The 24,407-nt window shown below is 40.9% G+C and overlaps 2 protein-coding genes across 20 annotated transcripts in view; one reads left to right on the top strand and one right to left on the bottom strand.

Annotated features, from left to right (window-relative positions):
• Positions 1-1,172: 1,172 nt before the first annotated feature.
• LOC104016420 (RING finger protein 151) lies at positions 1,173-18,077 on the bottom strand. Of its 18 annotated transcripts, none has more exons than XR_015702959.1 (9): positions 17,939-18,077; positions 15,896-15,992; positions 14,545-14,759; positions 12,340-12,565; positions 10,967-11,106; positions 9,613-9,775; positions 8,263-8,383; positions 4,601-7,364; positions 1,173-2,297 (listed from the first exon to the last, which is right to left on the bottom strand). XR_015702959.1 is itself a non-coding variant. In XM_087749908.1 (9 exons), the coding sequence occupies exons 4-8, from the start codon at positions 12,543-12,545 to the stop codon at positions 7,128-7,130; spliced, it is 867 nt and encodes a 288-aa protein (XP_087606034.1). In that variant the 5' UTR covers positions 12,546-12,565; positions 14,545-14,759; positions 15,896-15,992; positions 17,939-18,077; the 3' UTR covers positions 2,566-4,847; positions 7,122-7,127. The 18 variants fall into 18 exon arrangements, 16 of the variants coding, with proteins under 16 accessions (XP_087606034.1, XP_087606018.1, XP_087605918.1 ...); XR_015702957.1 differs by lacking the exon at positions 1,173-2,297 and adding an exon at positions 2,566-4,118; XM_087749908.1 differs by lacking the exon at positions 1,173-2,297 and having other exon boundaries at positions 2,566-4,847; positions 7,122-7,364.
• Positions 18,078-18,209: 132 nt separating this feature from the next.
• The window catches only part of RAD54B (RAD54 homolog B), a 67,254-nt gene continuing 61,056 nt past the window's right edge, over positions 18,210-24,407 (top strand). For both annotated transcript variants that reach the window (XM_087749923.1, XM_087749934.1), the window contains exons 1-3: positions 18,210-18,330; positions 22,615-22,786; positions 23,479-23,653. In XM_087749923.1, the coding sequence (XP_087606049.1) occupies positions 22,649-22,786; positions 23,479-23,653 (313 nt within the window). In that variant the 5' untranslated portion in view covers positions 18,210-18,330; positions 22,615-22,648. The remainder of the gene's footprint in view (positions 18,331-22,614; positions 22,787-23,478; positions 23,654-24,407) is intronic.

A 24,407-nucleotide genomic window follows, 5' to 3' on the forward strand; every position in this document is an offset into this window, starting at 1 on the left:
CTGTAACTAGACTGAGAGAATAGTGCAAGAAGAAAACCTTTGAGAAGTAGGAATTCATACAGAAACGTTACCACTAGATTCGCCTCTACATTTATTTTCGTATTAAATTCAGTGATTGAAGTAAGCGTTTTACATGTTTGCATTCCTTTGGGCTCCATGGGGTTTCACAGAATGAACTGATTCTCAGTAGCCTTTTATTGCAGGTTTGGATGGGGTGAGGAGTGGTAGCTTTTTCTAAAGGCCACGTACAATTTTTACAAATGAGCTTCACTGTCAGGCCCGGCTGAGCTCGATTTTTCACTTATGCTTTGGTCTTTTGACATTACAAAAGTGCTATAAAGGGGTCTTCATCTACTTAAATAAGGCCCAGTTGTAATGTTCTTGTTTTAAGTGATCTTAATTTACTTTGGACAGCTCATCTGCCTAGAATCATAAACTTTAACACCCTATTTTAAGTGTTTCTAAAGTATGATAATACTTTAAATTGAATATTTTTTTTTTTAAGCTTTCTACTGCCTGGCTAAATGAAGTAGGTTTTTCTTTGAACCACAGAAGGCCCCTGTTATGTGTACTTTGTGTGGAGACTGGGGGACAGCGTCCCACCGTTGGAGAGGTGATGAGTTTGCACAAAGTCAATTGACGTAACCTATGAAAGTGGTAAACTTAACTTGTAGTTGACTGAGTGCAGTTGAAGGGAATGGTACCGGTTCAGAAAGGTATGCGCTTTAACATTGTTTAAAATAACATGAACAAAAATTCAGATTTTCAACAGCTTTCTGAATGGTAAAATAACAGGAAGATGTAATTTTACTAACAACGCAATTGTAATGACTAAAATGGCTGGAGCTCTCACAGGCATTACAGGTATTAATGCTATTTTTTTAAGGAGCGCTGCATAAATATTTTTAAAGCTGACTAGCTCCTTTAGACCATGCGTTTAAGGCTGTTTTATTTTTTTAGAAACTTTACTGTGTTGGAAACTAGCAGGGATACGAATCATGTTTTCTGTCAGGGAATTTGAAATGAAAAGTAAAGTGTCAAGCATGGAATAAATATGTAAATATTCAGTACTGGTTCTTGAAAGTTTAAAATATATGGCATGTCGCAGTAGTAATTTTCAAACCAGGAGGAAATAAAGGGTTGGTTAAATGGTTTGATGTATGCAAGCTCTGTAAATTTAGTTAAACTTGAAAAAAAGTATATGTCTATCATATTTGTTTTTTTTAAATGAATTTAGTTCTGTAACCCTTCAATGCACAGTGGTTCCTTTTTTGGATAAATTCAACTTGAAATAACGTTGTTTAAAACTTGGAGTTATTTGGTTTGCTCTTTTAAACTGGATTCCTACCACGAGTAAATGACACTTCAAGCATTAAATGTTGCTCTTTATACTCTGCCCAAAAAGAAACTTTCAAATTTTGTTTCCTGACTGGAGCACCAGAACACTGGAAGCGCCTAATGCCAATGTCAAAATACTGCTTTGTGAATCGTGCGCTTACCGGGGGAGCAGAACGCTTGGCCGCTGCAGCTCTTCCTCCTGAAGCCCTGCCTGCGGCCGTGCGGGGCGAGAGGCAGACGAAGGAGAGAGGCCTGACGGAGGCTGCGCTTCTGGCTGGAATGTGCGAGAACTGCCGTCGTGCAGCTAACCTCCTCCTTAACGGACAGACAAAGGCGTAGTTTGGGCGTGGGATAACGGTGAAACAAGTTGCGTGCGCCTTTTTTTACTGCCAAAATCCGTAGCAGCTATGCAGGCTTTATTACTCTTTACTGGCCAAAGGGCAGGTGCAGATGGATAGGTATAAGCAGGTTACCTGTAAGCTCTGTGCTGCTCTCCCTAGTTGTGACGTGCCAGCTTTCAGCCTTTTTTTTCCCCCCCAGTGAATAACTCCTCTCGTCAGGTAAGAGAATATGCTCGAGACACTTAGAGCAGAGTACTGCACGCAGCAAACTCATGCTGTGGTGTGCCCTGTGTCCAGATGGTTCTCGTTTAAGCAACTGCAGCCCTAGATTACAGCTTCTGAAGTACAGAACGCTGACCAGCTCTCGTTTTCCTGTTCTTACACGTTCACATCCCATCTGGGCTCTTGCAGTGTATATGAAAAACCTGCATTAGGGAGGAGATGCCTTTAGTTGATGGATAGGGCATTATTTTTGTTTCTCTTCTTCCTGTTCATTGCCCTGCTGTCTGTGCAGGACTGGGCTGTCATCCTCTGATAGGAGTTTTCAACTTCTCTCCCCATCTAGGAAAGCTCTTCTCTCCCTCAGAACAGCTGCTCGCCCCATTCACAAACTCCCATCTGTGAGGCAGGATTAAAAAAAAATTCCTTGAGAAGGGATACTCTTTGATCAAATCCCTGCCTCCTGTATTGCTATATATTCCCTCTCTTTGGCAAAACGTCGTGCGGAAGGGAGATAGCCTTACGTGCTCCGGGGCACTGGCCCTATGCTGCAGTTTATTCGTGACTTCTGTGCTCTGCAGCCGGCATTCCTGGAGTACGCTACTTGATCCGATCACCAGGATTCTCAAACTTCGCAACAGAAAGGAAGGAACCAAACTGCATGAACTATGGCATAGACCCTTTATTAGTTTAACTTTTATACAAAGTGTACTTCAAAGTGATACAAATAACGTTACTGTTTATTTTACAGACTAGAGATTAAGGTCTGTTAAGCACTGCTTTATCCTTCTTGTGTATACAAAGATAGAAAATGTAAATAGATTGGCAGTGAACCATAATGCTGGAAGACAGTTCAATGTTTATTTGCTGGTAGAAAGTTGCATAGAAGTGTAGGTCTTTATAAAGGCATCTATCTCTGTGGTAAAATCTCCCCGACCTACCATCCTTCATCCGACAAGCAGTACGGGAGAAAGGCAAGGCTAGCACTGCTCCTTTTAAACACCATCCAGCACTCCTAAGTAAAAGGGCTATGGAAAAGCACCATGCCAGAAACATCCAAGAAGACAGCACATGGAAAATTTAATTTGCAAGGCTACCCCCATTTCTGTGTCTCTTAGGAACCATTTGCCACCTGGGATCTATTAATACATTAAACTTCTTAAAAACACCTAAGTATATTTGATACAAAACCACTTTTGGCCAGTCAAAATGCTTCACTATATTAGGTACTTTGCTTGACTGTAATTCCATTCCCTTCTGTGCTGACAAGAAACTCCTGTATATATGTGCTGTTCAATTAATTTATCTCGTATGAGACTGTTAATCTAGTACTAGAATCATACTAATTAAAAATCTGCCACCTTAATTAGGAAGTCTAGCAAAGTTCTTCCTTGCCACTCCTGCACCAGATGCAGGGGTCTCAGTTCCATGCCTTTTGCTGAATCTCATCTAAACCTACCAGAAGCTCTCCCCAGAATTACTGTTCCTCTTCCCAATAAAGGAATCCGAGCAGCAATGGTCCATACTGGCCAAGACCACCGAGAACTTTTTCCTCTGGGAGGAGTGCAGGAGAACAGGGAACGCGGCTTTAATGCTGAAGGAAACAGAGGAAACAGTATTTTGTCTTGAATTTGACTTCTTAAGCAAAGAAGTCAGTTGAGGGAACTGGTTTAAACGTATTTGTAATTGGCCTCTTGGGTCTTCAGAATAAATATGTAAATGTTGATTTTCTTTCAAAGACTCACCACTCGCTTTAAAATATTAATTTCTCTAAATACATCCTTAGTGTTATTCTTTTTCACCCAGTTTAATGCAGGATAAGGATTTGCTCAACTCCTTGTAATAGTTTCTAATCCCACATACATTACTTAACAGACTGCTCTCTCCGAGTTTTGTTTGCGAATCTCACAGTTTTGGTACTATTACATTTAGTACCCGCTTACTTGTGGCTAAAGATTTAATCTCCTTTTAATTCTAATGCTCCGTTAATTGTAGCAGTCGACACTGGTAAGCTAGCTGGCGCACAGGCTGGTGCTGCGGCAGCGTTGCTCTGGGGCTGAGGGAAGACAGTCGGGCTCTCCGCTCTCCCTGCTCCGCAGTCTTCGCTCTCCCTTTCCTACCTGCAAAGTCCTAGTAGAAGCAACTAAAAATACAACAACTGCTTGTACGGTTGCTGGTCCGCCTGAGTAACCGTTCACCTTGCACTCAGCACGGTTCCACCTGTGAGGAAATGGAAGTGATCCGAGTGTGATTTGGTATGAGAATACGAGTACCAGTCAGTCCCTGCTGGAACCCTCCCGTAATGCGCTTTCAGCAGTATCTCTCATATACTCCTAAGAGACCATCGCGACTTGGGAAGTAGCATTTCCACCTGAATGTCTTCTCTTACACTAAGTCACTACAATATTTGGACCCTTAGTTTTTATAAAAAGGATTAACAGACTATTTGAAAGAAAGAAAAAAATTCCTTGCTTCTGCCAGCTGTTATTAAGAGCTGTGTAATACATGAGACTGGAAAAGCTAAAACCAGATAAAATATTAACATAATGGGCTATTTAATTTCAGCCTAGTTAATTTTAAAGACAGGTAAAATGATGACCATACTTAAGCATACACCACCCTGTGAGTGGTTCGGTAGCAGAGGAGAATCATAAGTGCAGAACAGTGATCAACACTGAGGAATGGGATTGAGCTTAAAGTACCTGGAGGGATCCGATGCCATCAGTTAGTACGTGCCCATCGAAAACCTCCCTGCAAGTGCTTCTGGCTGCTAAGGAAAGCCCGGCTGACAGGTCATTCCAGCAGCAGGTGGGCCCGAAGCGTTGCGACATTTCAGCGCTGGAAGTTCAGACTCTCCAGAGCTGGCAACGGGAAGCTACGTAGATCGCGCAGCAGAAAGTCCTTCCTTACCACCTACGATGCGTTTTCTCACGCAGTTTCATGTCGCCACTTAGGGGACAGACAGCAGACCGAATGCTAAGTAAATATTAAATAAACCCTATTTCCTACATTAGAAGGAATTTAGTCATAAATAAGTGGGTGAAATTCCTAAAACAAACAAATGCAGAGATCCCATTATGGAGAAAGCACAGAGCTAATAATAACTTGCTTTAATAATAACAGAAAAGATTGGGTGATCATTACTGCCCTCCAATGTGGTAAAGATGATCCTGCTCATCTGCGTTCTGTAGGATTTTGAAGGAATTTTCTTCTTTCACGTTAAGCAAAGTAGATAAAGTCACATCACAGAACCACACAGCTACAGTACACAGAAAAGCACATCCTGAAAATATATTGATTCTAATAGCATGAAGTCTGGTGTTGCCAAGAAGCTTCAAAATTAGTGTGAATGCTGAAGAAGACACAGACCACAAACAGCTTGCTTATTTAGAATGCAAGATCATAAAAGCTTTCTTACTTTCTACCTACAGCTTTAACACGCACACTGATGTCTGTGAATTGACCACTGAATGTTCAGTGTGAATGAAGGCCCTCCCAAATCACAGCTACCGTTCTACTGTTTCAGATTGTTAAACATGGCTGCTTAAGAGATATGCTATGTCATGAGTTGGTGACCTACATACTGTCAATGATTGTAATTTAATCTAGAACATAAAGACTGAAAACAAGTAAATATTTGGACATAACTCCTCCTATGAATGTTTTCTTTCACAAAAAACCCCCCCGAACTTTTACAGAAGAGTTATTTCTGTCAGTTTTTAAATGCACAAGACCTGAACGTGTGCACATCTGCTTCAGTGGTATTAAAGAAACAGCAAGTTAGGAAGATTTATTAATGCCTGAAATTAAGACAGCTCTGACTGCAAGTCTTCATAATGTAGTGTGTGCTAAAGACGGTTGCTGCCTCTCTCTTTGGTTATGCTGTTAGCCGTAAAAGCATTGCTCTGAGCGACAGCAAGGCATGCACAGTAATGTATTTGCTTTCTAAACTATAAAATCAGCTTATTCAGATTGTTGCACCTGCACACATTTTCCTGAAAGTTCAAAACTGATTTAGCACATTCAGTAAACAGGAGGCCAGGTTCTCCCCTAGTTACTCCACTGAAGAGCTGCAACAGAGGACAGAATATGGCTTAATTATAGCACTGAAAACAACATGAACAGGCTGTGTAAGAAGCTTAGAGAAAAGTCTTTGAACTGTACAGATTTCTCATGCAGTCCTTCCAGATAAATGCCCCCTTGATTCAGTATTTGTGGGTCTGTTAAAAAAAATCCTAGCTCTTACACTGTTGCAAACTTAAGTACTATAAAGACGTCCGAAGTCCAAGTGACTGTGCAAATATTCATCTGTTGTGGATACTAATGTTCAAGTAGCCTTAAACCTGCCAAAAGAAAATGAAGGATACTCAAGGCATTTATATACGCTTTAAAGATATTGAGTACTGAATGGGCTGGTCTTAAGCTTAAAGGACCCTGTAGAAATAGCTGATACTTTCACATATAAAAGCTTCAAATTTTTAAATAAAATGCAGATCCCCTCCCACAAGCTCCAAGTTACTCACACTTGTATTTAAAAGGTTTTAAAGGACTCTCTTACCTTGGGCTTTGCTATTAGTCTCTTAAGTGTGTATCAGCCTGGGAAATTAGAGAAGCTCTAAAGTAGAAGTCAACCTCACCTGAAGCTGTTATATAGCAGTAGAATTACAATTTAAAGTGCTTTCTTTCCACCTTTGAAATAGACCTTCTACAGCCTATAAACAAACAAAATCTATTAATTTCAATTACTGACTTGCTAATTCTATTACTGACTTTTCCCAAAATTAAGTACCTCCCAAATGTCTCATCACTGATGATCACATTTTCCTTCTGTTTCAAGTAGAAGCATAAACTAGACTTAAACAGACTATAATGACCCGGAAGGAAACAAGCTTTAAATATCTTTGACTTTAAAAGGCTCTAGCTTTCAGGCTTGAAAGACTCCTGTAAATGATGCACTGAAGAGACAACAAATCAAGTCTCCTCCCCCCTTTTTATAAAAACAGTAGCTAAAACAGTATTTGCCAATTATTGGTTTTAATGCCCAGTATTCCCTAAGAGAAAATTCCCTCATTTGTTGTTATGCCAAGAGGAAATATAGTAATCTAGATTTAGAAAGAAAGCAAGTAAATCAGAAACAATACACAGTTTACCAATCATTCACAGAAAGTAGAAAAGTTTGCCAGATGGTCACAGAAATTAGAAGAAAATGCTTTTTGAGCTTACTTCTGTTTAGATAACTGTAACTTCCCTAGGTTTTCGTTTTACACTCTCTAGTCGTGCTAGAGGGCGGAAATTTGTTGACTTCCTGCTTCCTTCTGTAGTCGTTAATCGACAGTCCTTCTGCAGCCCCTTCAGCAGCTCCATTAGTTCCCGTTTTTCCAGCTCAGCCTGTTCCAGCTCTTGACGGTGCTGTCTCTCTGCAGCCATCAGAGAGCGTACATCTGACATCATTCGTGACATCTGACTCTGAAACGCAAATACAAATTTACTGCAAGAAACATCTCTTCTCTAGTGATGATGGTATGAAGTTGAATCGGCCATCCATGTAGGGTGATGGATTATAAAGAATAAGCAACACCAAAATAATTTTTTGATAGCGGAACAAATGTAAACAATTTGAGACACCATCCAGGCATTCACCCTCTGAGATGGTCTTGTTTCAAAGATTCCAATACAGTTTTCCTAAAAGTGCAAAAAGTTTCTTATAAAACATAATAAGAAAGAGTGGATTTATCCAGTTGCTGCTTAAATTTTGTATTTCAAGACCCCAACCAAAATAAGGTTTTGGTTATGTTCAGATACATTCTTCAAGGATTTAACATCAAATCTGGTAAAAATAAAAACGTAAACTATAAACCATATCCATTTCTGTGATATAAGAAGAACTGGATAAATGAAAAGATAAGACAGCCTTGCTCATTACTTGATTAAGTTTACAGTGCAACTTTCCAACCTTCTGATTACAGCTGAACCATAGTGTAAATAGCACTGGATTAAGCCACTTTGGGCAGCGCTAAAAAAGGAGCTGAATATTTCATTACATCCGATTTGTGCTGTATGCCCTATGTTTAGACACTGAAAATGAGTTTCAGACTGATTTGCTGACATGTTATGTACAACACAGCCCTGGTACAGGTTAGCTCCAAATGAATTTGAAGCAGAAAAACCACACGAATACAGCACTCAGCCTGCTTCTCAACAGAGATGATAAGCCTAGGCAAAGCACTGTGCTAACACCTGTTTTGCTTCATGTAATTCTCATCTGTATGAGACTACATTTACAAAATAAGAGACTACTACTGGCAAAAGCAAAAAGCTAGACTGTTAGGAAAAAAAAAAAAGAAAATAAAATGATCATATTTACCTTTAGTTCTTCAATTTCATTTTGCAGAATACTCTCTTTTTGGACCATATGCCTTCTCTGTGAATCTAACCTTGACTCCATCTCATGTTTTGCCTCCTCCACTCTGCAGATCATTTCTGACCTAAAAAGTTTATTTTTCCTTGTTAGGTCTTGTAAGCATGGAAAAAAAAAATGATTTTCAAATTCCGGAAAGCCTTCTTGCAGCCAAACAGCCCGATCCGATTCCCATCACACTCTACAGGACACCTCTCTAGAGGCAGTATAGTACTATTTATTAATTTAAATAAAACTAGCATAAAAAAGTGCATTGTGCCCAGGGGACACCTAAAGTGTCCACGGACAGCCAATATAGGGGACAACTGTATCATAGTCCTGAAATAATTCTATGAGCTCAAGATCATGTATTTATGACTTTAAATGATTTACTGCCTTTTACTTATAGTATGCACTTGCTTAGTATTACTAAGCACAGGCAGTCAAGATGAAAAGTGTAAATACTATAGTATTGCTAAACGCGTACTTTTATGGTCGACACTAAATGATAGTATGCAGTAAATTATTATAACCTAATCGCTCATACAGGTTCACAGCCAAAACCCAGCTGTTGTTACTACATTAGCCTTTTGAGTTCAGAAACTAGGTAGCAGAATCCCTCGTGTCTCAATGCATTCAGAACAGGTTTGAGCCTGACTTCACAGCAATGTTCAACACCACAAGACTTAGACAGTGAGTTGAAAGATAGAAATGGGAAGGAGCATGAAAAAAACAGTCCAGCTGGAACATCATGGAAAGGGAAAGCTACAGAAACATATATAAGAGGAAAAAGAGGATGCCGGTAAGAAGAGTCATATTCACCAACTGTTATTAATCTGCCAGGATTTTAATCAAAATTGAAAATTAGATCCTCAGAGGTTTAATCTACCAGTCTGTACCTGCCAAAATAATTACAGATTTTTATCTTTGGAATTTGTAAAAAAATAAAAACTAAACATAATGATTAAATAATGCGACTTTGGGTCTATGTCAGGCCAATGGAAAAATTAAATTATCACCTTCATTCCAGTTCTTGTTAGGTATTTTGACATTTTATATAGTCAGCTTGCAGTTCAACTGCAAGCAATGGTATTTTAGGATTTATGATAACTTGGACAAGAAAAATAACAGCAAAAAATCAAAACAGTAAGAATTTAAAGTCTATGCTGACACATAATAATACTCTGGCCCATTAATATCAAGTAATTAACAGACTATTTAACACATACCGGAATCCAGCGCTATTATTTCAAGTGCTTTATGCAGTGATTTTAGGCCCAGACTAACACAAACATCAAAGAAACAGAAGATTTGTACCGAAGTAGTTCTAGCTCAGTTCTTAGCTCTGCTACACAATTATGCTGTGTGTCTTCTGCACTGAGAATGGTGTAACCACAACCATTGGGGCATTCACGGCTCCGATATTCGCACACTGCCAGGTGACCATCTAAGTTACGTCGTTCAATCTGAACTGTACAACCTGAACAGGGAACAGTAAGGTAAGCCAGTCATTCACAACTAACAAAAGCATTTTAATTAATTTCAAACAAAAGCACTCAAGCAAGCAAGCTGCAATATCCTGAGCTAAGCAACTGTCAATCTGTTAAAGCAATGAAAAAAGTGATTTCTTTAGAACATGAAATGGGATAGTTATAACACAAATAACTAGTAATAAAATACTCTTAAAGAGTCTTATTAAAATATTTATCAAGTAACTGAAAATACTGAAAAACTAAAAGTATGTATTTTCTGTAGTCGTCTACTACTGGTCTGGCATTAAAGCAACTTCAGTAATGACAACACTGATGCCAAGCTAAGACTCCAGCAGCCTGCCTGCACTTCCACCACAGACTGCAGTGACTGGAATTGAAGAAGAATGCACATATGTAAAAAAAATTAGGTTATCAAATTTAGGAAAAAAAGGTCCAAAGACACGTAGTAAGAGAGATCTGGGTGAGATGGAATGTAACCTTGTTTTCCTGACCATTGGTTGGTCTTGTGTGTAACATATTAGACCACATAAATAAAAAAGAACATTTGTTTATGAACATTTAATAACTGATGCAAAAAAAAAAATCCCACATAAATTCTAAGACGCAAACTTTACAAATCTGTAGTGATTAAAAATAAAATGTAGGGAACCAAAAATGAACACTATGTAACTTATTGCTATATTTAACACTCTAAACTTGAAGTCTGTAGTCTTAATGTTTAATCTTCTAATTTCCAAGATAAGTTTTTGTTAAAACCACGAGACAGAGTGAGCGGCTGCACATGCACCAGGCAAGCAGCCGTTTTAGAAATAAATTGTGATCCAGAAGCATTCTGTAGGTGCTATTACAAACATCAAAACGAACAGTCAGAATTGAAATACAAACTCAGAACTTACCAGAAAGCAAAGCAAATGCACTACTATATTTTCATAAATTTTAAGTCCATCATTCTCATTCATTTTGGTTAGTTCTTGGATAAGAAATTGTTGCTAATGATCATGATTGCCATAAATTGGTAACAAATTCTGTTCAAAAAGACTGCTGTAAAGAGTAGACCATGCTAAAGGTTTGAATTTCTGTTTGGAAATAACACCCGTTATTGGCATTCTGTTGACAGAAAAATGGCAAACACATGTTTTCTGAATACAAAGGATTCAACTTCTTCGAATGTTACTCACCGGCATTGGAGCAAGGTATCTGACTGTATTCACACTCCCTTTCATGCCTGTCTATAGACTCCAGAGAACAAACCATTTCACAGCCATACTCTCTGTTTTTGCAATGTAGCTGAAGACGGTTTAAATCATTTTTCATATATCTACGTGCAAAAAAAAAAAAAACTGAAAAACATTATTGCAAAATTTGTATTTTCAACTTCTGGGAAAAGAAAGTAAGATTCTAATTTCCATTAGGAAAACTTGTGAATAGTCAGTTTAATTTTTTTTTTCTTAGAATTCAAGTTACCATATTGGAAAAGAACAGGCTTAAAAGCAAAAACATGAAAGGAAAAATTCAGTCTCCAAAATTTAATGTCCAAATGAATTCTTTATTTTTGAATAAATTTTTAACTGATCTTTCACTAGCTCAGCAGATATTACCAATAACAAACACTTAGGCTATTCATTGATCATTTAAGTTTTAATTTGTGTTTCTAACCATGCCAAACCAAGCTGACCACAGCGAGTACAGACAAAACAATCTATAAATTAAACTCTAGGGCTCTGTCTACACTATACTTGAATTGTCCATGCAGTAAAATCTCCTTAGTCACAAAAATACTCGGAGTACAAAAGGAGTTAATTGAATGCCCGTGGCTGAAGGTTTTAAACACAACGTAACGGTTAATCTGAGCAAGATTAGACAATGCAGGGGTTAAACAGCAAGCAGTGTCTACTGATGAACCTCTGTGTGCTGGCAATAGCAGGAATTAATAGAATAGAACAGAACAGCACAGAACAGCACAGTTGGAAAGGACCTACAACAATCATCTAGTCCAACTCCCTGACCAATTACGGAAGACACTTGTGAAAACAGCCTGCTTTACATGACGAGGTGGCTCAAGACAGATATTCTCATGGCTAAAGCCCTTTTTAAAAAAGGATTTGAAGGCGAGAAGTTTGGTTCATATCTACAGGAATTATTCATTACAAACCCCACTACAGTGCCTAGGTAAGACTGAAAAGAAAACTAAAAGATATGGTGTTTAGTGACTGTTGTTGTCAAGACTTGCTTTGCCTGCTTTCTCTAAAGAAGTATGGGAAAGTTTTGGTGCTGTAGAAGACATTCAGAATAATATCCAGACAGATATCTAGAATCAGCATGTGGAGAACAAACTAAGTGCTATTTCCATTTTGAAACGTTAATACCTCGAAAGTTAGTTATAATAAATAGAAAATTCTAATGCTTTCACGCAAGTCATTAGTTTCTGCGATAGGCATATTGAGTAAAGACAATTTGAGCGACAGAAAAGGACAAGACATGAAGCTGTGGAAGCAAAGGTGAGAAATCCCAAATTCATGTAAGTTCAACATACAGCAAGATGATTGTATACCTGTACAGAGGTCGTAGCAAAGATACATCAATCATTTGCCTGTCTTCAGGGCAGTTACTGTGATGAACAAGCCATCCATGTATACACGCAGTACAGAAAGCATGTTCACAAGGAGCCTGTAACGGATCTTCTAACACATCACGGCAGATGGAGCATAATAGCCCTTCATTAACATAGCCAACGAAACGCTCGATATCATAACCCATGCTCTCCACACAGTTTCAACCTATTAAAACAACACAGAGAATGTGTGTTTGTCCTGAATCCGTATGGCTAGATCCACAAAAAGGCCCGGAAGCAATTCTAGAAATATGGAGAACTTAACATGAATACAGAACTTTACAGGCGAGAATGCAAACACTTACATACTTTGGAGACTTTAAGAATTTGAGGATTGTACTGCTGGATGTCAGAAGCCCAATTTTATATCAAGATTCTCTGCATTCTGAAAGCAAAAGCTTTACCAGATATGTGAGCCATGCTTGTTCTGAACCCTGTTATTGAACATAGTTCTAGCAGCCACTCTGAAACATATAGTTTCTCTTTACTTGAATTCTACCTGAAGCATAAACATCATAAAAGTTCAAATGCAAAATTCCATTTTCATGCCTTTTATATAACGCCTAACAAACTTACAAAACAGCATCATTACAGACAATAGCTGTGCTACTTTCAGCCAGCAGATTTTGTATTTATGAACTGCACATCACTTAATGTGTTGCTTTCATGCTGAAAAAAAAAAGGCTAAGATTCTCTACTCATTGTACACTTCCATTCCAGAGGGAACAGCATGAAAACTCCACCTGCCTAGAGAAATACTTAATATTCGGGAGCCAAAACGGCAGCTAACCCTGAAATCATGAGGAGCTACGGTCTCCTCCTACAGAGTCTATTTTATAAAACTGTTTTTTGAAAAAGAACTATCAGGCAATCTGCCTTCATCAAAATCCTATCACAAAAAGCCTCATAGAATTTGGTAAGACTCCACAGAACTCACTTAAAAGAAAATGTTTTAGACTTCACATTCCTCCTTAACATACAAAATTACTTTCGTAACCCCACTGAGACTCATAAAAGAATTTTTCATTATTTATGAGGTTTTCTAAATAAAGCAGAAAAGGAATCCTACCTTTTTAGATTTTACTACATATATACATAGTTTGCCCAAATAATTCAGAAATAGTTTTCTGATCAGTAAGACATGTAATACTTCCTTCCTTTGGTTTCTCTTCACTGCTTTATTATGCCTATGAGAAAAATTAGAAAGAAAAAGGCTCAGTAGTGTTTCCTAAGCTACTGAGTCCTGTGTCTAACCAACCAGCTGCTTGAATAGATAAACTTTCCAAAGCAAGCCACTGTAAAACCTACAGTTCGACACAAGAGACCTGACTAGACTGGGGGGGGGGGGGCAGGAATCATCAGTCTCTTTTTCAATTATTACTGATGCAGATACTTATCACAAAACTGAACACCCTGCTGCCATTTAATTTTGAAGCTTACAGATTTGTTTGTAAGATTGAAGACAACAGAATTCAATATTATTGAAAAGTATCAACTGAAATCTGGTAAAATTATACTCCTTAAAAAGATGAAAGTTTCTTATCTAACCTGGTTTTATCTGGACATGATACACAGTTCATTTTTAAAACAAAACTATTACAGTCAAGTTCATTGTATTGACAAATAACATTGCTCTGATGTGTAGCATAACTAAGGCTGCTCACTTAAAAAAATTAAAAAGGATGTAATCACTTAAATCCCTTAAATTGATATCTAGCAATTGCAATATGACATTCAAAGAGAATCGCAATCTGAATTAGAACTGTGTAAGAACAATAAGGATCTTTAAGGACTAATGTCAAATTTCGCTCTAAAGGGAAAAAAGAACTTCGCAATTCCTCTTCATGAATACAATATAAATCTGGAATTCAGAAGATCTTATATATCTGAGTATCAAAGCATATCTTCACTGATTATGAAAGGTGCCTGCATTAAAAGGGTATTTGCTAAGATTAAAGTTAATAAAACCTGAAAAGAAAGCACGCATAACACAAGCAAGCATGCGTATCACCCAAATACAAAACACATCATCTGCTACACAGTTTCCCATATTGTGTGTTATTTCTGCTGGCATGTTTATCGCATAGCCAACACCATGGCTTGCAGAGATGCTTGAGCTAGCTTTAGATTAGCTGGGACACCTACTAGCCAGGTGATCTAGTGACACCGTTGCCACTGCAGCAGGGAGTGCAATCCACATAGACTCCTGACAAGGTCCCAGGCAGATTTCACAGACTGCGTTCAGCTCTGTGCTTCTGTGGCTACGTTGGCACCAACAACACAGGCAAACCAGATGTACAGGTATTGGGGATATGCTATTCCTTCAGCCACAGCATGGACATTGCATGTCTTAGAAGAGTCTGCTCAAGAAAATACCATATTATGAAGATGATAAAAAATTCTTTTTATACTGTTGTTTCCTTGTATGTTTTTACAGGTCTCCTGCAAAGACAGGAAATTCGGGACTTTGCTAGTTCAGAGTGAACAAAATGAGCATTATGTTTGCACAAAGCTGTGATTGAAAGGACAGCAAGGACCACAATGGAAAGTTTAAAAAGTGGAAAACAATGCTAATTATTGGCAGCAGAATGTGAAGTCAAGTACTAGTTCCCAATACTGACAAAAGCATTGAAACATATAGTATGTTTATGCTGGAGAACTGTTAAACAGCATATATACATTCTATAATTTGAATTGTGAGCCTAAAACTTTGATTTGGCTTGGTGGATCCCAGAGGATTCAGGTTTCAGAAAACCTTCACAGCGATACAAGATATGTCAACAGAACTGCAAGTATTTTTGCTGTCCTAGGGTTTCTGCTCTACTGTAATTGTGGATGCTGTAAGCTACATTTTGCACACATGTTGCGGATCCCTGGGCAATATATATAAAATATATATTATTTATACATATATATAAACATATATAAAAATATATTATTAAATATATATACATAAAGCCCCAATCAAAACCAGAGTTCAAATGGAGAGTGGATGGAAGCTCTGAGGCAAAAAATACAATCAAGGGGGTTTCTGATAAGAACTTCAGTACGTTTTCAAGACTGATGTTGGAGAAGCACCATCCCACACAGTGCCAGAATCCTTGTGGCTTTGAGTCTGAGACCTATGACAATGGTTGTCACTGAAGTCCCAGACATCTTCCAGTAGAAATTTCCTGATCTGAAGAACCAGAGATGTTTCACCTTCTGCCACCTTCAAGAGATGCACTTTAATCAACAGATAAGCAGAGGGAGAGCATCAGATACATGCTATCCGCTCTAGCAGTACAGATGACTTTACTCAGTACTTCCACCACAAAACGACATAATTTTCAACTTCTGCTCTTCCCCAGAAACTTTTCTCTTCTCAACTTGGCCTCAAAACCTTTTTCTATTTCTATTACAAATCACCGATTGTTACACTCCTTTTTGTTTGCACCTAGAAACGACGTTATTTATCACTGCCTTCCCACACTCCACTAATGTTTCCAAACCTTGCCTTGTCCTTGGTTTCTCTGGTCCAGAATTTTGCCCATCACCTGCCCATCACCAGCGACACTGTCCGCAAGGATATCTGGAATTTGCAGGCGCCAGATCTAGAAGGCAGGAAAAGCCCAAACTATTACCTGCTATTTTACTTCCATTGTTTCACATATACTTTATTTCTCCTCATAGTTTTTAACATGCAAAAATTTCCCCCAGACTTCACAGATATGAAGTCCTTTTTTAGTAGCTGTCATCCCATGTTGTCTGCCAAGCAGATGCCCGCCTAAAAACAGCCTTGAGCTATGGCCTGCACTGCCTTCAAAGGGGGATTTTGTGTCGCTATTAATAGCAGGGAGAATACAGATGGGATGTAGTTCTCAACAACATAATGGCACGGCTTACTAAATGTCTGGCACTAATAAAAGCTATTCCATTGTCAAAATCAGGACAGTGAGATCAGATGAGTGATTTGCGTTTTCACTTCTACACTTCTTTCTGATTTTTAAAAACTGTTTCTTTTGCATGTGACAAAACAAAGCAGGGCTGGAGTGAACCATGACAGAACTACAGATGTGCATCACTAAGCACCTCCAGAAGTGCCGCGTGGCTGGATGAACAATCAATCTATGCAGGGCCCAGGGATGAGGTGACATTAAAACATGCTATTGCTTCAGCTCGTATTTTCACAAAGATACACTGGGCTTTAAATCCTGCTATACAGAAACAATGTTTTATGGTGTCTTATGCCATTCTTCCACAGTCACTGTAAGCCGGTTTAAGTCAGCATTAATACCAAAAGAGGCAGCCTCACCCCTTCAACTGTGACAGACAAGCTGATTCTACAGCCGCTTGATGTATCACACTGGGTAACTGACCTGTTTTAAGACTGAACTGGAAAAAAAAGTTTTAACTTTGACAGTTGTCCTACAGTAGCTCAAGCCAATCTATCCACTAATTAATGTCCTCTTAGCCTTCTTCTACTTCCTGCCATGAATCCATTAGAAGGTTTAGTTTGGCCCTTTCCTGAACGGGCTCAGACAACTAACTATACAGAAAACTACTCACTGATTTGCTAGGCAAGATTTCCTTGTAGATGGCTCAGCAAAAGCTCCAATGACTGTGGAAGTGGGACAAGACAGGGGATGAGAAACCACAGCCAGGGTAGAAAGGAAAGTAAGACAGCAGCAGTGTCTGTGGCTAAGGCTGCGGTAGAGCTACACCCCCAGCTCAGTTACCCAGACTGGTACATCGTGGAGCGTCATCAACATTTGCGTAAAAGAAAGGGAGCAGAAGAGGGTAAGAATGAATGGATAGCGATACCAGCTTACAGTGATGTAAAAAACTGACTTAATCAACAAAACCCTCCATAATAACCAATATGAGATACATATACGATTAATTTAAGGCCTATGCCTCTACCAGGAATTACCTAATAAACTAGAACTACTTTGACAAAGAACATTTTTACATAACGCCTCCATTTGCTGTCCTGCTGCAAAACCTACTCAAAACAGAGCGGAACAAGGTACGGCTCTCCCAGAGCACCTTTTAGGCTCTGCAGGGCTGGACGCTGCTGCACAGCGGCAAGGCCAAGGCCAGAGGAGCTCTCCGCAGAGGCCTGGCGGGGAGCGGGGACCCCGCAGAGGCAGGCGGGAGGCCTCGGGGCCATGCCTGGGGAGGCTCTTCGGGACGGCCAGCGACCTCGGTCACAGAGAACAAAAGTGGCCTGGAAACACCTGGAGCAGCAACGTGACACCGAGCTACCGCACCTAAGCGGAGGTAACCAGCGGTAACCTGTGGGCTTACCGTTATCTCCTCGTCAGGGTGGCGGAGCCACCGCCAGCCCGGCACAGGGGCTGAAGGTGCCGGCGCCAGACCCGCCGGCGGCGAGCAACGCCAGGCCAGCGTTCAGCTCCCCGCGCCACGCCTCCCGCCCCACGGCCCAGCTCCACACGGCCACCCGCTTCGCTCCCGCTGTCCCCCGCAGCCCGCCCCGCCCCGCCCCGGCCCGGCCCGGCCCGGCCCGGCCCTCACGGCGGCCGCAGCCACCACTCACCCCGCCCGCCGCCGCTGCCGCCGCCAGTCGCTGTCGCAAAACCGAGGTTGCCTTTGCGGCCGCTCTTGCTCGACGGCCGCGCAGCAGGGAACGCGGCCGCTCCGCCATGCTGTGTGTGGCACAGGCGCCCCGCGCATGCGCCGAACACCCCCCCCGCCAGTCAGCACCAGCGGGCGCGCCGCAGTTTCCCAGGCGGAACGGACTGCGCATGCGCGGTCGCTGTTACCACCCCCCCCGCCCCTGCGCACCGCCCCGGAGCATACGCGTTGGGCGGGAAGCGCCGCACTCGGCGGTCGTGCGCACGGCGCATGCGCGGCGCGGCCAGCGGGCTGACGGGAGCCGGCGGCGGGACAATTGAGTGCCGAGGGGGCTGGGCCGGGCCGGTGGCCGAGGTAGGGCCGGGGGCTGAGGGAGGGCCGGCGGCGGGTCAGCGGGTGGAAGGGCCGCTGGCTTCTCCTCGCGGGGGCGGCGGGCGGAGGAGCCGGCTGGGCGCTCCCAGCCGCCGTACGCGCCCGCAGGGAGACCCCCCACCTCCCCGCCGCCGTGAGCGGGCGGCTGAGGCGGGGTGGGCCGGGGGCCCGGCTAACGGCGATTTCAATAGCATTGCTTTTTGGACCTGCTCCAAATCCTTACAGTTACTACTCATTTGAGGTGATTTTTCGCTAATACTGATATCCAAGGCGATGCACTGGCTGCCTGCAGTTTAACTGAGTAACAGTTAATCCTGTGTTGCACTTCGTAGTTGCCTACAAAAACCATTTATCCTGGTCATCTACACTGGGAATGTCTCTTCAAACGTCCAGGAGAGCAGCCTGTTAAATTTGTGCTAATGTAACACAATGGTAAAACAAAATGTAAATTTGTGCTAATGTAAATTTGGCTAATGTAACTGCCTTTAACAGGACTCTGTGCATACTGTGTTGAGTTGCAGGTGTAAAATTTTGATGTATTCTTTGTATGTGTGTTTCATTTTAATGCAGCTGTTAAGATACCTTTAAGGAGAAAAATTTAATGCTTGCAAAAACAGATGCATTCATGAGATGCTTTAGGATGTGGTTTCATGGTACGTTTAACTTGGTCAAGCTAGGTTGCTAATAAAAGGCAGAGGCAGTGCTTTTCTCACTGCCTCCAGCTGTTTCTCTGCAACCGTACTTAAGGGTATTGCAAGTACAGGGTGATTCAATGTATTGGTGGCTGTCTCGGAGGAATGGTGAATGGAGCCAAATCCATGTGGCGGTTGGTCACAAGTGGTGTTCCCCAGGGCTCAGCGTTGGGGCCGGTCCTGTTCAATATCTTCACTGATGATCTGCATGAGGGGATTGAGTGCACCCTCAGTAAGTTTGCAGATGACACCAAGTTGGGTGGAAGCGTCGATCTGCTGGAGGGTCGGAAGGCCCTACAGAGGGACCTGGACAGGCTGGATCGTTGGGCTGAGGCCAACTGCATGAGATTCAACAAGGCTCAGTGCTGGGTCACAACAACCCCATGCAACGCTACAGGCTTGGGGACGAGTGGCTGGAGAGCTGCCTGGCAGAAAAGGACCTGGGGGTGTTGGTTGACAGCCGCCTGAACATGAGCCAGCAGTGTGCTCAGGTGGCCAAGAAGGCCAATGGCATCCTGGCTTGTATCAGGAATAGTGTGGCCAGCAGGACCAGGGAGGTGATTGTGCCCCTGTACTCGGCACTGGTGAGGCCGCACCTCGAGTACTGTGTTCAGTTTTGGGCCCCTCACTACCAGAAGGCCATCGAGGTGCTGGATTGTGTCCAGAGAAGGGCAACGAAGTTGGTGAAGGGTCTGGAGCACAAGTCTTATGAGGAGCGGCTGAGGGAACTAGGGCTGTTTAGCCTGGAGAAGAGGAGGCTGAGGGGAGACCTGATTGCTCTCTACAACTGCCTGAAAGGAGGTTGTAGTGAGGTGGGGGTTGGTCTCTTCTCCCAAGTAACAAGCGATACGACAAGAGGAAACAGCCTCAAGCTGTGCCAGGGGACGTTTAGGTTGGATATTAGGAGAAACTTCTTCACCGAAAGGGCGGTCAAGCATTGGCACAGGCTGCCTGGGGAAGTGGTTGAGTCTCCATCCCTGGAGGTATTTAAAGAACGGATAGATGTGGTGCTCGAGGACATGGTTTAGTGGTGGACTTGGCAGTGCTAGGTTAATAGTTGTACTCTTTTGTTGGGTCTTTTCCAACCTTAACGATTCTGAGTCTATGATTCTATGAAAGGGCATATTTGCCATAATGGCCTTTTTTCTGTATAGTACTGTAAAGATACAAAATACAAACCTTTTATTTATTATTTTTTGTATTTTTATTATATTTTGTAAAAGCTTATATTTTTGAAGATGCAGAGAGAAAGAGATGTAGTGCTGGAAGCAATATTACATTTTAAAAAACACAAACTGCTAATGGTTTTTGTAGTTGCAAGTAGGTAATACTGGTAATATTCTTACATGTTCTTAATTTAGTGGGAGTAAAGTTACTGAGTTATCAAGGGTCATATCTTTAAATTTCTTAATGATTTGCAAATCTCTTAATGAGTCTGTTTTTGTGGTTTAAGACCAAATGACAGTGCGAAGTCCACATGGATTTGGAAAGCACTTGAAACTTTAATCACAGATACATGCAATTTATGAATTGCACAACTCCCCTCTTCAACAGGAGACGTGACAAGCTCTAGAAGTGAAGTGGGCAGAGTCAGCGTAGCAGTTCAGCCATGCTACGCATAGTCCTCGTGTAGAGTTGTGGGATGTCCTGGATTGTCTTCCCAAGTGTCACCAGGCATTATAGGACTGGGCGGAGAACTTGTTCAAATTCACATGGCACCTAAAGCTGGCTGTTGGTCAGCGCTGGCGCTCACAGTCTGCTCCTCTGGAAGGTTCCTGACACCTCTGCAGCTTTCACAGTGACTATCAGTTGTTTACGCTGCAGGTACTCCTGTTATAATAAACAAGCTACTCACTTATTGCATAGGGTTAACTAAAGTTCATAGAATCATTTAGGTTGGAGAAGACCTTTAAGATCATTGAGTCCAACCGTTGTTAACTTAGCACTGCCAAGTCCACCACTAAACCACGTCCCTAAGCACCACATCTACCCGTCTTTTAAATACCTCCAGGGATAGGGACTCAACCACTTCCCTTGGCAGCCTGTTCCAGTGCCTGACAACCCTTTTGGTGAAGAAGTTTTTCTTAATACCCAATTTAAACCTCCCATGGTGCAACTTGAGGCTGTTTCCTCTCATCCTGTCCCTTGTTACTTGGGAAAAAGAGACTGACACCCACCTCGCTACAACCTCCTTTCAGGTAGTTGTAGAGAGCAATAAGGTCTCCCCTCAGACTCCTTTTCTCCAGGCTAAACAACCCCAGCTCCCTCATATGCTAACACTGTTGTTGAGTAGGCCTAACTTACGTGAACTGCTGTTGACACAGTTAAGAAACCTCTTTGCTTGTATTTTTAATAACAGCCACCACGGAAGTGACAACAGTTCAGGCCGTTTTGCAATTCAGGTTTACGTCTAGTAACAGCATCATATATATGCTAATTGTTCCGATATGAGGGAGAGAGCAGTACTCACGTTAGCATTGGTATGTTTGCAAAGTATTCTAACAGTACTCCATTACTACTTCTATGCAAATTTTGGAAAGAAATGTTGTCGTGCCTTAGTAAGCCACTGGAGTGCAGAGTAGCGTCAAGAGTGCAGGAACACACTGGCTGTTGCAACAGCATGCAAATATGCTTTCAAGGTGCTAGAGAGGTAGAGAAGTTTGTGTCTGCAATCCGTATTATGGTTTATTTTTACCTAATAGTTAGGGGGGGTCAATTAAAATTAACAGTCCATGTACGAATGGAGAATTAAACCAAAGTATGTTCCATGAACTGCTGTACTGTGCTTGTCTTCATCATTCCAGCTGCTGGGTTATTCTATTGGAATTTTCTTTCTGTGTTTCGTTTCTACTGCTTTGATTTATTAAGATTATAACTTGCTATTCTAATAGCTGCAAGTATGCTTTGTCATATTAACATTGGTGTATGTTTGGTTTTGTCCTGAGGTTGTTTAGGGGAACAATGGTCTTCGATTTTGAGGAAAAACCTATAATACGCTCCTTCCACTGCTCAAGTGGACATAACATGGAGTGATAATTATTTTGAGATAATTTTCTGCTGAACTCTAATCTTACTATAGTGAATGTGAATGACCGATAGAATTGTTTAATGCAAAATACTACTCCCAGATATGAAGCATACCTTCTACATTTGTTCTTCATTGTGCACTAATAATGGGCTTTTCAAAATTATGTTTTAAGTCTTTATAATAGTTAGTTCTGTTTCAAATTGTCTTTCTTTATAAACTAGTGTAAGTTTGTTAAGTAGCCCTACATTGTGCATCTCCAGGGCGTTTCTTGCTATTGAGAACTGCATTATTGGCTTTTCAAATGAAAAAGGAAGTGTTCAACTGCAGAATTTGCTGTAGTGGATCTTTCTTAGTACTTAAACAATGCATTGCAACAATACTACTTTTTCTGAAGTTGTATTATGTTTGTAAATTAAGATTGTTATTTGAAAATCTTTTATGCTATCTTTTATTTTGTTTTAAAATAGTGCTTATATTGTTATCTGTGGATATATTTTTATATTTAAAGCCTATTCTGACTACAGTTGTCTTTATCTGCTTCCTTAGTTCCTCCCCACCCTCCAGAGGAGTACAACTAAATATGAGGCGATCAGCAGCTCCAAGTCAACTGCTAGGAAATGTAGCCAAAAAGCCAAGATTTATACCACCAGGAAAAGGTATCCCAGTTTGTCTCGAGAACGGAACTAAGGAGATGGACCAAGAAATGAAATTAAAGGAGGTAAACTGAACAGTGCACTAAAAAGTATATTTGTACACTGTAGTTACTAAAAGATAGCATCTGAGCTCACCACAGTCAATCTCTGCTTAAATAATCAGTCTGTTCAGAATAGATTTTGATACCTTTGCTCTTACTACATTTGATCTTGCTTCTCAGGTAGGTTTCTCTCACTCTTGTGAAGTGGATGCAGAAAAATGTCTTTCAAATAAATAAAAGTAATTAGTATGGAGCCCAAATACAATTCTTAGTGTAGCTGCGGTATGGACTGCATCTTGGCCTGGGCTTTATTGGATTCAAATGTTTGGAATGCTTTGGCAAAAGCAGTTAAAAAACCAAGATAGTTAGTAACGAAATGCCAGTACATCCAAGTTGCAGTTTTGCTGCAAGGAACTTTCTCTGAAACCTTTACTATCAACCAAACAAAGCATCACAGTTTTTATTGATTTTACCCATAGAAAACTTCTATTAAATTCAATTCATAAACTACTTGCACAAGTGGTGTTTGGTATTGTGTGCATGTGCTTTTTGTTCTGAGCACTGGGATGCATATATTTGTGTAGAGATGTAGATTTATGTACATAGTTTGATAAAGAGGATTAACATCTCTTAAGATCCCTCCTTGTCGCTCTTTTCTCCATTTCTCTTCAACTGCATGAAGGAAACGCTATTGTGAACTTGTTTCTCTTTTGCAGATAGATGAGAAAGAGGGAAGTGCTTCATTGCTTTCTAAAATAGATGGCCAGAATCAAAATGCAAATTTTACACAACCTGTGGAGTCAACTGGAAAAGTAAAGACTACAAAAGCATATTTCAGCGTTAATAAGTGCAGCAAGGTGGAAATGAAAACACTAAACGCGCCCAAAGCTGGTAAGATGTTCTTTCTTATTTACTGCCATGTATTATAAGAGAATTTTAAAGCTTATGAGTGATATGCTGATTACTAAACTTTTAGGAAATACTAATATGAGAGTCATGCAATGGTAGCATTATTTGGTGTTCTACTGGGTAGAGAGTGAAAGAAACAAATACTAAATGATTTTTTTTAAATAGAAAAGGAAAAAATGTTCACATTTTAGAAGCCAGTTGGTAGTGCTGCTATTCAGGTAGTGCTGCTATTCAGTCTTCCAGAAGACTATGATAGTCAACTCACTCTAATCCAGAGTAGTATCAAGACAAGAGTCGGGATACCCTAAAGAGTGGAAAAGCGTTGTAATTTGGAGACCTTGTTGGCCTCATGCAGAGAATGCTACCGCTTTGAGCAGATTTGTGTTTTTCAGAATTCATGAGGGTTTCTTTTCTTCAGTGCAAGATCTGAGCTGTTTTCTTCAGTGTCTCCAGTGGGCACTCAAGGTTCAAGCATGGGCTGCTTACTCTAGTGTAGCATCAGAGCAGAACTGGCTCGATTCATTCATGTGTGTGCACTTACTCATTTGTTACCCTCGGTAATGAATACTCTGGAAAGCTAGGTAGTAAGCACTGCAAAGGTACTGAAGTGTCTGAACTGTAGCAAATGTACTTTGGACCTGAATGACTCTGTGGGGTTGAGTGTCTTCATTTCCCACCCTGCATGTGCCCTGACCACAGACAGAGCGCAGGGACATTCTGTGTTATGTGAATGCAG

This window comes from Nipponia nippon, unplaced genomic scaffold, assembly GCF_047370975.1.
Source record: "Nipponia nippon isolate SJK-2023a ecotype South Korea unplaced genomic scaffold, ASM4737097v1 scaffold_1, whole genome shotgun sequence".
NCBI classification, from domain to species: Eukaryota; Metazoa; Chordata; class Aves; order Pelecaniformes; family Threskiornithidae; genus Nipponia; species Nipponia nippon.

Excerpts from the sequence above, each read along its gene's own strand:
- LOC104016420 (XM_087749811.1), bottom strand. The coding sequence starts at position 12,545 with ATGGGTTATGATATCGAGCGTTTCGTTGGCTATGTTAATGAAGGGCTA. Across the intron at positions 9,776-10,966 it reads GATACCTTGCTCCAATGCCG|GTTGTACAGTTCAGATTGAA; the intron begins GTGAGTAACATT and ends TTCCCTGTTCAG. Across the intron at positions 7,365-8,262 it reads ATGAAATTGAAGAACTAAAG|AGTCAGATGTCACGAATGAT; the intron begins GTAAATATGATC and ends TTTGCGTTTCAG.